Genomic DNA, 15000 nt, shown 5'->3' on the forward strand with positions numbered 1-15000 from the left:
ATTAATCAGGTAGGGTGTTGGGTGTTTGACCCTCTCTCTCTCTCTCTGTCTCTCACTCCATCCCTCTCTCTCTCTCTCTATGTCTTTCTCTCCCTCTCCATCTCCCACTCTCTCTCTCCTTCTCCCTCTCTTTCTCTCCCTCTCCCTCTTTCTCCCTCTCTCTCTCTCTCTCTCTCTGTGCTGTGCAGGGTATGTTCGTCTTCTCGCTGGTGTGGTCAGTGGGCGCCAGCTGCGAGGAGAAAGGCCGGCTCAAGTTCGACGCTCTGGTGCGCGAGCTGCTCGCGGGCGGCCTGAGCGAGGAGACGCGCATGCTCCACGGCCTCCTGGACTCGGTCGAGCCGCCCGCCAAGCAGCTGACCGTGCCGCTGCCCGGGGAGGGCACGCTCTACCAGTACCGCTTCATCAAGGAGGTGAGGCCTTCTCGCGCGCGCCGCCTACTGAGTACGCCCACAAACTGCCCCGAGCAGTTCTTAATTAACCCTGGGAGATCTGCACAGCCTTTCTGTTTTAACTCGCTAGTCCCCAGTGATGTATGTTACACATACTACTGTTCTGTATCATCCAGGGCTGTTATGTATACTACTGTTCTGTATCATCCAGGGCTGTTATGTATACTACTGTTCTGTATCATCCAGGGCTGTTATGTATACTACTGTTCTGTATCATCCAGGGCTATTACTTATCGAAGTGTAAAGTCCCCTCCGCCTGCGGCGTCGGGTCCTTATTACCACTTCGAACGTGCATTATTTTCCTATAAACGCACGGCGCGTCGTTGATTATCCCTTACATATTCTACTGTTCTGTATAATCCAGGGCTAGTACATATTCTACTGTTCTGTATAGTCCCGGGCTAGTGCATATACCAGCATTACTGTTCTGTATAATCCAGGGCTGAAAATTTTTCAGCTGGAATTCAGGTATGGGTCGTTGAGCCAGTCAAGATTTGAAAATAGATCATTATACAGTATATAACCGCTTCTGTAGGGAAGAGTGATCCTTTGGTCCACAGGCATGTCTGTGTCGAGGTGTCTGAATAAGAGTCTGAATAAGTCCGTGTGTCTGAGTAAGAGTCTGAATAAGCCCGCGTGTCTGATCCCAGGGCTCAGGCAGGTGGGAGCTGTGGACGGATGAGCTGCAGACGGCGCCCGCCATCCACAAGGACATGCAGTTCAACGAGATCATCGTGCCCACGGAGAACACGGTGCGCTACACCGCGCTCATGGAGCTGCTGGTCACCCACCAGAAGCCCACCGTCTTCATCGGCCCCACGGGCACCGGGAAGAGCGTCTACATCATAGTGAGTGCCCCCACCCCCCCACCCCCCACCCCTCACGCCCAGTGCCTAGTGCCCACGGTCTGTTGTCACCGGTAACGCACTCTCAGTCGACTGGTTTGTCCAACAGTCTCATCGCCGTGGTCCTGCCAGGGTTCTTCTCCTCGGACTGTGACTTTTGTTGGATTGGGTTTCAAGTGTGTCGATTCTCGTTCCCCTTTCGTTTTCCGGTGGCTCTCTTGTTTCTTGGGCCCTTGCGCAGCCTGCAGAGGTCCAAAAACGCAGGAACAACCCCAAGCCTCTCTCCTTATTTGGACTCTGTCGCTCCTGCACAAATTCAGCCCTTTTGGGAAGGGCCATCGGGGTTTGTGTGTTTGGAGTGGCCACGGTCCAGCAGCAGGTAGGGTGGACTAGACTGCTCTCTCTCTCTCTCTCTCTCTCTCACTCCCTCTCTCTCTCTCTCTCTCTCTCCCCCCTCTTCCGCTGCCCACACGGCTCAGCGTCCAGGCGCCGTGCGCTCGTCGAGCTGTCCGCCAGCCATGTCCGCGGACGGCCAAGGAGCTCGGGCCGGTCTCAAGAGCTGCTGGACATCCGACAAGGGCCTGCCGTTTGCCCAGTCGGGAGTTTGTGTTGTGTGTCTGGCGCAGCGAGGGTGCCCGGGGGTGGGGTGGAGGGTGTGTGTGAGTGGGAGCCAGTGGTGGTGCCAACCCGGCGGCGGGGGTGACTGAGTGAGCGAGCGGGGATGGGTTTGGGTTTGGGGTGGTAGGCCGGCGTTTGATAAATGAGCCCGTGGTCCCGGACCAACTGCCGCACACTGTGCCAAACCCCCGCCGACCAGCGCCATGGAAGAGAGGAGAGCGCAAGCTGCTCTCTCTGTTTTTTTTTTTTCTTTCCTTTCTCTCTTTCTGAAGGAAACGTGTGTGTGCGTGTGTGTGTGCATGTGTGTGTGTGTGTGTGTGTGTGTGTGTGTGTGTGTGTGTGTGTGTGTGTGTTTGGGGTGGCATGGCGTGGGGTAGGTTGGGCCAGTCACGGCAGCAGGCAGACGCGGCTGCGGCCCAGATCCATCACGCTAACGGCCTCATCCATTATCCGCCTCGTTACGCTCGTATGCCGTCGCCGTGCCCAACAACCCCCCCCCCCCCCCCCCCCACACACACACACACACACATATATATACTGTATACACACACCCAGTGTGCATCGCTTTTTGCCGCTTTCAAAACACATTAACTGTTACATGCTTAAGGCGCACGGCAGCCACCAAAGTACATTTCTGTGTAGGAGTTCTCTTTTTAAACATCGTTTTTTGAAGACGGGGAACTGCCTTTAACACAATGCCTCCAAAAAAAATTGCTCAACATCTCTTTGTGAAGTAGCAGCCCACACTTCATTTGACAAGCCAGTTTTCTGAGACGAGTCATTTTTTTCCCCTCTCTTCTCCACAATAGCTCATAGTGTAAAGAGTACCTGTCCTGTACCTTGCTATATGAAAGCATATATGGCTTTTCGCCACATAGCCGCGAATTGAACAACGGACTTTCTTCTGATTCCTATACATACACCCACGATAAAAGCATCAATCATGAGGTGGTTATAGAAAGTTTTGAACTGACATCCCAAGGGAACATTTTTACTTCGCTCCATTTGAAATACCCTTCAGTATTTCCTTATTATCAGCCTTTGGTACAGTATCTACCAAGGCTGTCAAGTTGAATGGCAAGTTGAATTGAATGGGGTGAACATGTGTCCTGATGGTATGCGCTGTGTGCTCCTGAATGCTGCCAATGTGATCTTGAACTGTACTCGTCCAGAGTGCATTCCAAACCCATTTGTCATGTCTCCTATACAAGCTGGCCTGCTCTCTCCTCTCCGTGTGTGTGTGCGTGTGTGTAGGACTTCCTGCTGAGGCGTCTGACCAAAGACGTGTACACCCCGCTTCAGATCAACTTCTCGGCGCAGACAACGGCGGCCCAGACCCAGAACATCATCATGTCCAAGCTGGACAAGCGGCGCAAGGGTCTGTACGGCCCTCCCATGGGCAAGAGAACGGTAAGCAGATGTTGCACTGGCGTGAGTCAGGTGTGTGTGTGTGTGGGGGGGGGGGGGGGGGGGCGTGTGCATTTCTATGTGTGTGTGTGTGTGTGTGTGTGTGTAGGTGCGTGTGTAGGTGCATGCGTAGGTGCATGCGTGCTTGTGTCTGTGTATATGAGATGTGCATGTGTGTGTGTGTGTGTGTCGGGGGGGGGTATGCATGTGTCTGTGTGTGTGTGTGTGTGTGTGTGTGTGTGTGTGAGAGAGAGGAGAAAGAGAGAGAGAGAGATCTGCATATGTGTGTCTGTGTGCTTGTGTGTGTGTGTGTCTGTGTGTCAGATCCATGAGAGTAGACCAGACGTGCTGTCTCACACGTGCATAATCCAACTCCCTCATTAAGATGTACCGTGTATCACCCACCGAGCCTCTAGAGAGAGCGAGAGTAAAGACATAAAGAGTAAAGTAGCAACAGTATGTCTGACAGATGTTTCACCGCTGCTGTCTTTTTTAGTAAAGACAAAGAGCAAAGCGACAGCGCGGAGTTTGACGGGTGTGTTTCCGCTGCGTGCTGTGTCTCTCGCCGTGTGTGTGCGGCAGGTGGTGTTTGTGGACGACGTGAACATGCCGGCGCGCGAGACATACGGCGCCCAGCCGCCCGTGGAGCTCCTGAGGCAGTGGCTGGACCACTGGAACTGGTACGACCTGAAGGACTGCTCCATGATCAACCTGGTGGACATCCAGATCATGTGCGCCATGGGGCCGCCCGGTGAGTCCACCCAAACCACCCCCTCTCTTCCCCCCTGATCTGGAGTGGACAGATGACGGAAAACCAAGCAATCATTATTTTCAGGATATGTGTGAAACCAAAGTGTTTTTTTATTTTTATTTTATTAATTAAATCCCCACTTCAGGTGAGGAGAGATTATGTTTGTTAATCATAACAAATGACCTAAATTGTTGTTTTTCTGTTGATTCTTCTTCTCAGGTGGTGGAAGAAACCCAGTGACCCCCCGATTCCTTCGCCACTTCAACACGGTGACCATTAATGACTTTGATGAGAAGACCATGTACACCATCTTCTCCCGCATCCTGGATTGGCACCTGTCCATCCGGTAACTCACTGAATTCCTTCACCCCAGATTCAGTATGACCTAACATTGTTTTTGTTTAACTTAAATAGCTAAAGAAAGATAGATCGATAGATAGATTGATCGCTAGATACTAGATAGAATGAAAAATAAATAAATAGATAGATAGATAGATAGATAGATAGATAGATAGATAGATAGATAGATACTGTAAGTAGTTGATAACACCTCTGATAAGTATTATGTAGTAGTAGTTGAGAGGCACTGCATTTGTGATACATACCGTAATTTCCCGACTATTAACCGCGGCTTATACATTGATTTTGCAAAATTTCTTCAGCTGTGAGGTTAATACACGGGGGGCAGTTAATATGGTGTTAATATGTTTTTTTTTTTCTTTTAACTGGCATAAAACACTGTACTGCGGCTTATACACAATGCGGCTTATATGCAGGAAATTACTGTAATTGTGGTTGAATTCATCCCCAGGTTTGCCTTCCCGAAGCCATTTGCCAGTCTGACCTCCCAGATTGTAAACGGCACCATGTTCGTGTACCAGGAGGCCACGAAGAACCTTCTGCCCACCCCCGCCAAGTCCCACTACCTATTCAACCTCCGCGACTTCTCGCGCGTCATTCAGGGAGTCTGTCTGTCCAGGCCAGAGACGGCCGAGGACCCCAAAGCCATCAAGCGCCTCTGGGTGCATGAGGTAACCCCTGTGTGGGCCGCCCTTCCCAGTGGGCCCCTGTTTGACCAGTTGAATGGAACAGCCTTTAGGCCTCCTCAATGCAGTTGTTATTGGGAATACTACAAAACAAGCTTATAGATGGTTATGGTTATGGTTATGGTATTTAGCAGACGCTTTTGTCCAAAGCCACATATATGATCAATGAAAATGACCATTCAATTGAGAGCATTAAATTGTTCTGTAAAAAAAAACGTTTTTCATCGTAATAATGATAACACTATAAACACACTACATACATTAATTACACTTGTGGATAGTTGAGTATTGCTGATGCAGAAATGCTTCTAGGTTCAGTTCTTGCCCTCTCTGTCTGTGCCATCATCAGGTCCAGCGGGTGTACTACGACCGGCTGGTGCACAAGTCCGACCAGACGTGGATGGTGGGCTTCCTGCAGAAGGTGTGCGACAGCCACCTGCAGGAGAACTTCCACCGGCTCTTCCAGCACCTGGCCCAGGACGACGACGGCGCCGTGACCGAGGACGACCTGCGCAGCCTCATGTTCTGCGACTTCCACGACCCCAAGGGCGAGGACCGCAACTACCGCGAGGTGGCCGACCTGGAGCGCCTGCGGCAGGTGGTGGAGGGCCACCTGGAGGAGTTCAACAACGTCAGCAAGGCGCCCATGAACCTGGTGCTCTTCCGCTTCGCCATCGAGCACGTGTGCCGCATCTCGCGCGTCATCAAGCAGCCGCGCGGCCACGCCCTGCTGGTGGGCGTCGGGGGCAGCGGGCGGCAGTCGCTGACGCGGCTGGCCGCGCACATGGCCGAGACGGAGCTCTTCCAGGTGGAGATCTCCAAGAGCTACGGCATGACGGAGTGGCGCGACGACCTCAAGGTCATCATGCGCAAGTCCACGTCCACCGACACGCACGGCGTCTTCCTCTTCACCGACACGCAGATCAAGATGGAGTCCTTCCTGGAGGACGTCAGCAACCTGCTGAACACGGGCGAGGTAATTATGGAATCATGTAAACAATGTGTATGTATGTAAGTACTGTAAGTAAGTGTGTACGTATTTTAAGTAAGTATGTACAGTAAGTATGCATTTTGCCATTGGTAATCACCTTGCTCTGCTCAGTCTTTGCTCTACCTCCATGGACACCTTGGCAAAAACATCCAACTGTCTTACTTTCACGTGTGCGTACTTTATTACAATCAGTCAGTTCCTGTAGGAAACCTGGTTGATGGACTATCATCTCACTATTGTGTTTTCATCATTATTGATGGTTTGTATTGTTCTTTCTAGTAAGCTGTTGTATGTCTTATGCACTATATGAATAAACTACACTTGACTTCACTCTCGGGATGAATAAAGTACCGGTATCTATCTATTTATCTATCTATCTATCTATCTATCTATCTATCTATCTATCTAGTTATCTAGTTATCTATCTATATACTGTACTTATCTGTCTGTCTGTCTATCTATCTACCTATGTATCTATGTCTGTCTGTCTGTCTCTCTATCTCTGTCTATCTATCTATCTATCTATATGTCTATCTATCTATCTATCTATCTATCTGTCTGTCTAATTGAGAACCCTCCATGTGTGTGTCCAAGGTGCCCAATCTGTTTGCGGTGGACGAGAAGCAGGAGATCTGCGAGCGCATGCGCGTGCTGGACCGGCAGCGCGAGCGCGACAAGCAGACGGACGGCAGCCCGCTGGCGCTCTTCAACATGTTCCTGGAGCGCTGCCGCAGCCAGCTGCACGTGGTGCTGGCCATGAGCCCCATCGGAGACGCCTTCCGCAGCCGCCTGCGCCGCTTCCCCGCGCTCATCAACTGCTGCACCATCGACTGGTTCCAGGTCAGCCTCAGCCTCAGCCGACCCCCTCGCCGACGTCGACGCCACCGACACCGGCGTGCGAACGTTCACACTTGCACGCGGACACATAGGCACTGTAGGAGGAAATCCAACAGCACACAGACACACACACACACTCACAGCTGCTGTCAACTGTCACCTCCTCCACTTACACACACACACACACACACACACACTCACACTCACTTTCTACTTGTATCCCCCCTACACACACGCACGGACAAATACACTCACAGTCACTGACTGTCTATTGTCATTCTCCCAATACACAAGCACACTCCCAGCCACTCTCTCCAGTAATGTCACCCCCCACCCCCACCCCCACCCTCGTCCGACCACCCCACCCCGACACAACACACACTCACAGTCATTGTCAATTATAAACTCCTACACAAACAAACACACACAACAATTGTCCATTATCATGGCCTCCTTATACTCACCCACCTACCCACACACACACACACACACACACACACACACACACACACACACTGGCATTGTCTACTTTCAACCTCTTTTGTTCATCTGGCATTGTTTGACAGACCTCTGATTCACTGTGGAACACCAACTGCCATTGTCAGAAAAACTCAATGTGACAAAAATTGAATTGAAGTGGCAGTCAATTTGCTTTGATGAGGGCGCCATCTGCTAAATGAAAAATCAAACTCTCCGAGCGCGGCTTATTATGCGCGTTGCCGCGGAGGCCTGCGGTGTCGACGCCCTAATTGCACACAATGAGCAGCTCTGTTTTTTGCGGTAACTTCAGCAGGTCGCGTCTTGTCAGATCAGGTTCGTCTATTGTCTGGCGTCCCAATTATGGCGAGTGTGACAGCGTGCGGCGCTGCTGGAACAATCACAGATTTCAGACCTGTGTCAGCAGGTGGTGTGTCTAGGCCACACGCTGTGTGTGTGTGTGTGTGTGTGTGTGTGTGTGTGTGTGTGTGTGTGTGTGTGTGTGTGTGTGTGTGTGTGTGTGTGTGTGTGTGTGTGTGTGCGTGCATGCGTGTGTGTGTGTGTGTGTGTGTGTGTGTGTGCGTGCGTGCGTGTGTGCGTGTGTGTCTGTGTGTGTGTGTGTGTGTGTGTGTGTGTGTGTGTGCATGATAGTGAGCACACTAATGCGGAGTGCCAACATACTATGTGTGTGTGTGTGTGCCCAGTGTGTGTGTTTGATGCTGAGCTTTTGGAGCTGAAGATGTGAGTGACATCATCTTTCTCTTACTCACACTCTCTCCCTCTCTCTCTCTCCCTCTCTCTCTCTTTCTCTCTCTCTCTCTCTCTCCCCCTCTCTCCGGTCTCAGAGCTGGCCGGAGGACGCCCTGCAGGCGGTGGCCTCGCGCTTCCTGGAGGACGTGGAGATGGACGACGAGGCGCGCTCGGGCTGCATCAGCATGTGCAAGAGCTTCCACACGTCCACCATCAACCTCTCCGCCCGCTTCCTGGCCGAGCTGCAGCGCCACAACTACGTCACCCCCACCTCCTACCTGGAGCTCATCTCCACCTTCAAGACGCTGCTGCAGAAGAAGAGAGCGTAAGGGCCGCGCCCCCGCCTGGGGGTCGGGGGTCGGGAGGATGGTCAGGGTGTCAAGTGCTGCTAAAGAGCATTAACTGTAGCTTTTAGCTGGTTGATAACATGCATCATTATAGTATGTGTGGCCATGACCTTTTGTAGTTCTTCATTATTTTGTGTTTTCGCGAGGTGCGCACTGTCTGTTTAATCCAATACAGGATTTCTGCTGGCACATCGGGGTCCTGTTCATTTCCCCTGATAATGACCGGGGTTCTATTTATTATCCCTTACTTACGTAGTGTTATGCATGATAGCATTACAATATGGTGGGATTGTAGCTTTATGACTCCTGTTTTGTCCAGTTTGTCAATGGAGAACAGAAAGCAATGGCTACAGTATCTACAGTATCCAAAGATAAAGAAAAAAAGAGCTATACAACTATTTCTTACTACTACGTGGAATAAATAAATAAAAAAGAGATTTTTGATTAGTTCAACAACCTTTTAGAGCTTGTGAATATGAAAGGATGATGTTGATGTTGAACATGTCGATAAGGACTCACTTGTCTTCCTGTGTGGACCATAAGGCCTCTGTGGTCTGTTTGTCACATCTTGTGCCAGCTCTGCCCCCGTAATGTTGATAGTGCTTGATGATGATGGTGTCCCTGACCCTATTGGTGTGTGTGTGTGCGTGTGTGTGCGTGTGTGCGCGCGTGTGTGTGTGTGTGCGCGCGCGTGTGTGTGTGTGTGCGCGTGTGTGTGTGTGTGTCTGCGTGTGTGTGTGTGTCTGCGTGTGTGTGTGTGTGTGTGTGTGTGCGCGTGTGTGTGTGCGCGTGTGTGCGTGTGTGTGTGTGTGTGCGCGTGCGTGCGTGTCCAGCGAGGTGATGACGCTGAAGCGGCGCTACGAGGTGGGCCTGGACAAGCTGCAGTCGGCGGCGGCGCAGGTGGCCACCATGCAGGTGGAGCTGGAGGCGCTGCAGCCGCAGCTGGTGGTGGCCAGCAAGGAGGTGGACCAGATGATGGTGGTCATCGAGCACGAGTCCGTGGAGGTGGCCAAGACCGAGAAGGTGGTGCGCGTGGACGAGGCCGTGGCCAACGACCAGGCCATGGCCGCCAAGGCCATCAAGGACGAGTGCGACGCCGACCTCGCCGTGGCCATGCCCGTGCTGGAGTCGGCCCTCTCCGCCCTCAACACGCTCACCCAAGCGGTGAGACACGGGGACACGGGGGGAGGGGCGGTCAGCTGAATAACGACACAGAGGTCTATTTCACTCCTCTGGGTCACAGAAATACCAATAGATGAAGTCAATGGCATACGATTAAGAATACAGAATGCACCCTACAGTATACATAGGAGAGATATACTGTACATTCCTTGTGTTATTACTGCGCAATTTCCCCACAGTGGCTGATCATCAACCAAACCAAAATAATACTTTACAGGATAAAATAATGAAGAAATATATTTCAATAGACATTTGAGTGTATGTATTTTACAGTATGTATTACAATTGCAATATTTATATGTGTATATATTACAGAATATTTCTGTTCATTTATTTAGTTGAAGTGGCAAATAGCATTTTTTCATTAAAATAAGTGACATGTCATTTAATGACAACTACTCATTTTGATATAGAAGTTTAGATAGTAAAAGCATTGCTCTTCTTCCTCCCTTCGTAGGACATCACCATGGTGAAGGCGATGAAGAGCCCGCCGGCCGGCGTGAAGCTGGTGATGGAGGCCATCTGCATCCTGAAGGGCATCAAGCCCGACCGCATCCCCGACCCGTCGGGCTCGGGCAAGAAGGTGGAGGACTACTGGGGCCCCGCCAAGAAGCTGCTGGGCGACATGAAGTTCCTGCAGAGCCTGCACGAGTACAACAAGGACGCCATCCCGCCCAGCCAGATCGCCGTCATCCGCAACAAGTACATCACCAACCCGGACTTCGTCCCCGAGAAGATCCGCGTGGCGTCCACCGCCGCCGAGGGCCTCTGCAAATGGGTGTGCGCCATGGACTCCTACGACAAGTGAGTGCGGCGACAGCGGGAGTCGTGAGAGACAAAACACAAAAGCAATCACAGCAGCGTCTTCTTTGTCATCAACACCTCTAACACCTTAGAGGAGGCCAACCACCGCTAACTCCCTTACGGCGCGATTCTTTACCCAGTCTCCTTTGCACTCTTTCAAATTCAGTAGAATTAGTGCTTCCTGTTGACTCCTAGTCCGAGACTGTTTGTTGTTCTTCAACCATCACCACAGATACTGTAGGTCTGTCTGCCAAATGAATACAGCTCTGGAAAAAAATGAAAAGACCACTGCACATTTTTCTGATGTCATCCTGCGGTTGCTGAGTGACATTCAAATGAGTTGACGCGCATATTCAAATTTGCAGTGGTCTCTCTACATTTTGAATAATGACCGTCAACTCATTCGAATGTCACTCCGTAGGATGACACTGCACATCAGAAAAATGTGCCGCGGTCTCTTCATTTATTTCCAGAGCTGTACATTAAAAGTGTGCACACACTCAGGTTCGGCATGTGTATAAGACAGATAGAGGCAAACCAGGAGAAAAGTTTAAATGTCAGTGTTTGCCGTTGTAAGTTTATGGGCTCAGAATTCTTATTTGTCTCTTAAACATTTGGTTGCATAACACCAAGCACTTTCTGAATCACAATGCTCTCCTCAAACTCCACCGCACACTTTGCTTGAGAGAGGCTTTGGAAAATACTCACACTTGGGAACGGAGAGAGCAGAAAAGTAAAGAGACAGAAAAGTACAGATGCCCTTTGATGCCCCTTTTTGCTTCGCTCCTCTCAGGGTTGCCAAGGTGGTGGCGCCCAAGAAAGAGAAGTTGGCGCAGGCGGAGGGTGAGCTGAAGGTCGCCATGGAGAGCCTGCAGAAGAAGCAGGCCGCCCTCAAAGAGGTCCAGGACAAACTGGCCAATCTGCAGGAGACGCTGGAGGCCAACAAGACCAAGAAGGCTGACCTGGAAAACCAGGTGAGCGCTGGACAGGCCACAGGCACGCTGACCTCAACATGAAAACTCAACGGCTGCAGTGGCTCATCGTTATTTATTTCATTTTAAATGAGTGCAAGGATATTGTGGGCTCTGACGGTGTTGGTTGTTTGTTTCCCGGAAGCTGTTATTTGTTTAAGCTTTATTTGGATTTGATGTGGTTTGTATGACATTTGAGCATTCCAACGGAGTAATTCTCTTCCCCTCGAAAACATAATTTTGGTGAAAACGGCAGAAATGTCTTGTGTGTCCCCGTAATTTGTCAAATAGATGGCAAAAGATCATAAATCAACAAAACCCATCTGTCAAATTTGTTTGCATATTTGTCGAGAGTTTAGAATTTATTTTTGCCTTCAAAAAGACTTTTTTCTCTCTCCCTCCCTCGGCATCTGTTTATTTTCTTGCCGCCTCTTGCTCTGTGTGCTTTGAAGCCGCAAAATATCACCCGACGCGTTTCTCTTTGTTTCTCTCTCTCTCTCTCTCTCTCTCTCTCTATCTTTTTCTCTCTCTCACACTCGCTCTCATGGTCCCCCTGCCATCTCTGCGCGCATTTGTCTGTGGAGGAAGAGTCTCAGTCACCGGGGGTCTGGGTATAGCTCTCCTACCGTGAGGGTCTCGTCTCTCTTTTGTGTCCCATTCCGCCTTTCCGCCTTTCATGTTCCTCTCCTCCAACCCCTCGTCCTCTCTCTCTCCGCCAGCGCGTTTCAAAGGGAAGAAAATATTTATGTCGTCTGATCTCTCAAGTGTGCTGGTCCCAGAGCGGGAGCGTGTCAGATCAATGATTTACTTGTGGGGAATAAATAAACAAATAAATACATAGATAAATATAAACACAGGAGCCGTGACCTCTAATGGAGTACACGTCTGGAGGGGTAGAAAGACGCTAATTTGTCTCGGGAATCTGACCTTGGCCAGGCAGCGCGGCGCTTCAGAGTAGCAGCTTTTCCTTGTTTACAAGGGAGCCGGTGCCGGGAGAGGCCGCGCAAAATGGGTGACCTTGTCCGTCATGCCTTTTTATCAGCGTCTGGCCTATAAACAAACTGGGTTTCACGAGCGTGACTTGTAACATGGCCACGTTCCCTTCCTTCTCCTCCCTCCTCCTCCTCCTCCTCCCTCCTCCTCCTCCTCCTCCTCCCCCGACGCCCAGGTGGATCTGTGCAGCAAGAAGCTGGAGCGTGCCGAGCAGCTGATCGGCGGCCTGGGCGGGGAGAAGACGCGCTGGAGCGAGACGGCGCTCCACCTGGGCGAGCTCTACACCAACCTGACCGGAGACATCCTCATCTCGGCGGCCGTCGTGGCCTACCTGGGGGCCTTCACGTCCAGCTACAGACAGGTGAGAGCAGAGCTGCTGCAGAGCGCCGAGACCCCAAGCAGCTGGACATCGCTGCGCACAGACACGCACGCACGCACGCACGCACACACACACACACACACACACACACACACACACACACACACATACACACACATACACACACACAACACACACACACACACACACACACACACACACACAACACACACATACACACACACACACACACACACACACACACACACACACCTCTGAGCTCAAATGAGTCCGTGTCCAAGTGTAGCATACACAGATGGTAAATAATGCCTGCTGATTCACACCACGAGATGCACTCTGCGTGGCCGTATTATAATGCATGCAAACATGAAAGCGTGTGTCGGTTCATCAGTCACAAGCAGAGCAGCAGGGGTACAGCTCCATACCAGCATCAGCTTCACGAGGGGAGCGCATGGATGACTGAAGGCCCAGGCACACTCTGATCCTATACAACCATGTGCTGTGCTAGCGAGTGTGTGTGTGTGTGTGTGTGTGTGTGTGTGTGTGTGTGTGTGTGTGTGTGTGGCTATGCATGTGTGTGTGTTTGTGTGTGTGTGTGTGTGTGTGTTTGTGTGTGTGTGTGTGTGTGTGTGTGTGTGTGTGTGTGTGTGTGTGCTAGTGTCCCGGGCTTCCACTCACCACTGCACTGTTTGATGTGTACGTGACCGTGGGATGCCAGCCATTTTAATATTTAAGCGCCTCTGTCTTCATGAGACTCATAGGGGGGCATATTAAAGCAGTCCCTTTGTCTCTCTCAAGCAGATGCCGCTACACATGCTCCTCATCAGCTGTCTGTTTTTAACAACAAAAGCCACGCGCATAAAAAATGAATGAGGCCTGTTAAATATTAGTGCCACAGGGAAAAGATTTGAGTTTGGAACTCCACTGGATGCTTTCAGATTTTTCACTGTTTTTCCACACCAAAAATCAGGCTTTTTTTTTTTTTTTTTTGGTTCTTCATAATGTATTCTATTCCAAAGAAAGAAAACGGAAAGAAAACATTGTAACAATTTAGAGAGCTTGTCAGAGGAAGTGAGATTTGTTTACTTTTTGCTGGAGTTTTTGCAGGGACAGCTGAAGAAGGAACTGTGGCGTGAATAGGGGTCTTTACTGACCTCGGACTTTGCTGGAGTGTGTAGCGGAACAAATGCTTTTCAACACCTGACATGCCATTGTGTACTTTTCTTTGTGTGTGAGTGTATGTTGCTGTGCCTGTTTGTGTTCTTGTGGGTTTTATCCATGTGTTTGTTTGTGAATTTCTATCCTCCTTTGTGTGTGTGTGGGTGTGCATGTGTGTGTGTGTGCGCGCACGCGTGTGTGTGTGTATTAGGCTGCCACTGCAGAGTGGATGGACCTGTGTAAGTCCAGGGAGATCCCCTGCTCCAAGAACATGTCCCTGATGAACTCCCTGGGGGAGCTGGTGAAGATCCGCAGCTGGACCATCGCCGGCCTGCCGTCCGACAGCTTCTCCATCGACAACGGCATCATCATCTCGTGAGTCCCGCGTCCACCCGCCCCCTGCCCAACACCGCCAACTCTCATCAGCACCACGTCAAGCTTCATCCCGTCTGTTTAAGGAAACACACGGATAAAGACAACTGTCTGTTTAAGGAAACACACGGATAAAGACAACTGTCTGTTTAAGGAAACACACGGATAGAGACAACTGTCTGTTTAAGGAAACACACGGATAGAGACCACGTCAATATGAACATGCAAACAAAGCCAAACAACCTGTGGCCATTACAGAGCTAGCTGGACACGGGTGCTAAGTCCGTAATGCAAGTGTCTGGGTGTGTGTAGCAGATGGGGATTTGCACATGTCACATTATAGCCCTCCACGTCAAACTATCCACTGGAACAGGGGCAGTGGCCAGTGCTTGTTTACCAGTCCAGCAGAAATCCGGACACAGGCCACGTATTTAAGTGCTCAGTATGCAGCGCGGCACAGCTAGTCCTCTAGCATTTCTACACCGAAAAAAATAGTTCCTCCTGACTCCGCTGTCCCCTCTCACCTCGTCTCACCTCTCCTCACATCTCCTCTCTGTCCCATCTTCCTCCCCTCCACCCCTCTTCCCCCTCCTCCTCTTCCTCTTCCACTCCTTATCTTCTCCTCACAGCAACGCTCGCCGCTGGCCCCTGATGATCGACCC

General features: G+C 50.8%; 1 protein-coding gene across 1 annotated transcript in view; it reads left to right on the forward strand.

Annotated features, from left to right (window-relative positions):
- dnah7 (dynein, axonemal, heavy chain 7) overlaps positions 1-15000 on the forward strand; it is a 77186-nt gene that overhangs the window by 32210 nt on the left and 29976 nt on the right. The window contains exons 32-46 of the mRNA XM_062533660.1: positions 189-410; positions 1100-1297; positions 3167-3322; positions 3902-4070; positions 4290-4416; positions 4882-5101; positions 5466-6092; positions 6702-6947; positions 8267-8496; positions 9352-9682; positions 10158-10504; positions 11298-11478; positions 12644-12829; positions 14178-14341; positions 14968-15000. The exon at positions 14968-15000 is cut by the window's right edge and continues 122 nt beyond it. Of these exons, the coding sequence (XP_062389644.1) occupies positions 189-410; positions 1100-1297; positions 3167-3322; positions 3902-4070; positions 4290-4416; positions 4882-5101; positions 5466-6092; positions 6702-6947; positions 8267-8496; positions 9352-9682; positions 10158-10504; positions 11298-11478; positions 12644-12829; positions 14178-14341; positions 14968-15000 (3437 nt within the window). The remainder of the gene's footprint in view (positions 1-188; positions 411-1099; positions 1298-3166; positions 3323-3901; positions 4071-4289; positions 4417-4881; positions 5102-5465; positions 6093-6701; positions 6948-8266; positions 8497-9351; positions 9683-10157; positions 10505-11297; positions 11479-12643; positions 12830-14177; positions 14342-14967) is intronic.

Source organism: Sardina pilchardus, chromosome 4 (assembly GCF_963854185.1).
Source record: "Sardina pilchardus chromosome 4, fSarPil1.1, whole genome shotgun sequence".
NCBI classification, from domain to species: Eukaryota; Metazoa; Chordata; class Actinopteri; order Clupeiformes; family Clupeidae; genus Sardina; species Sardina pilchardus.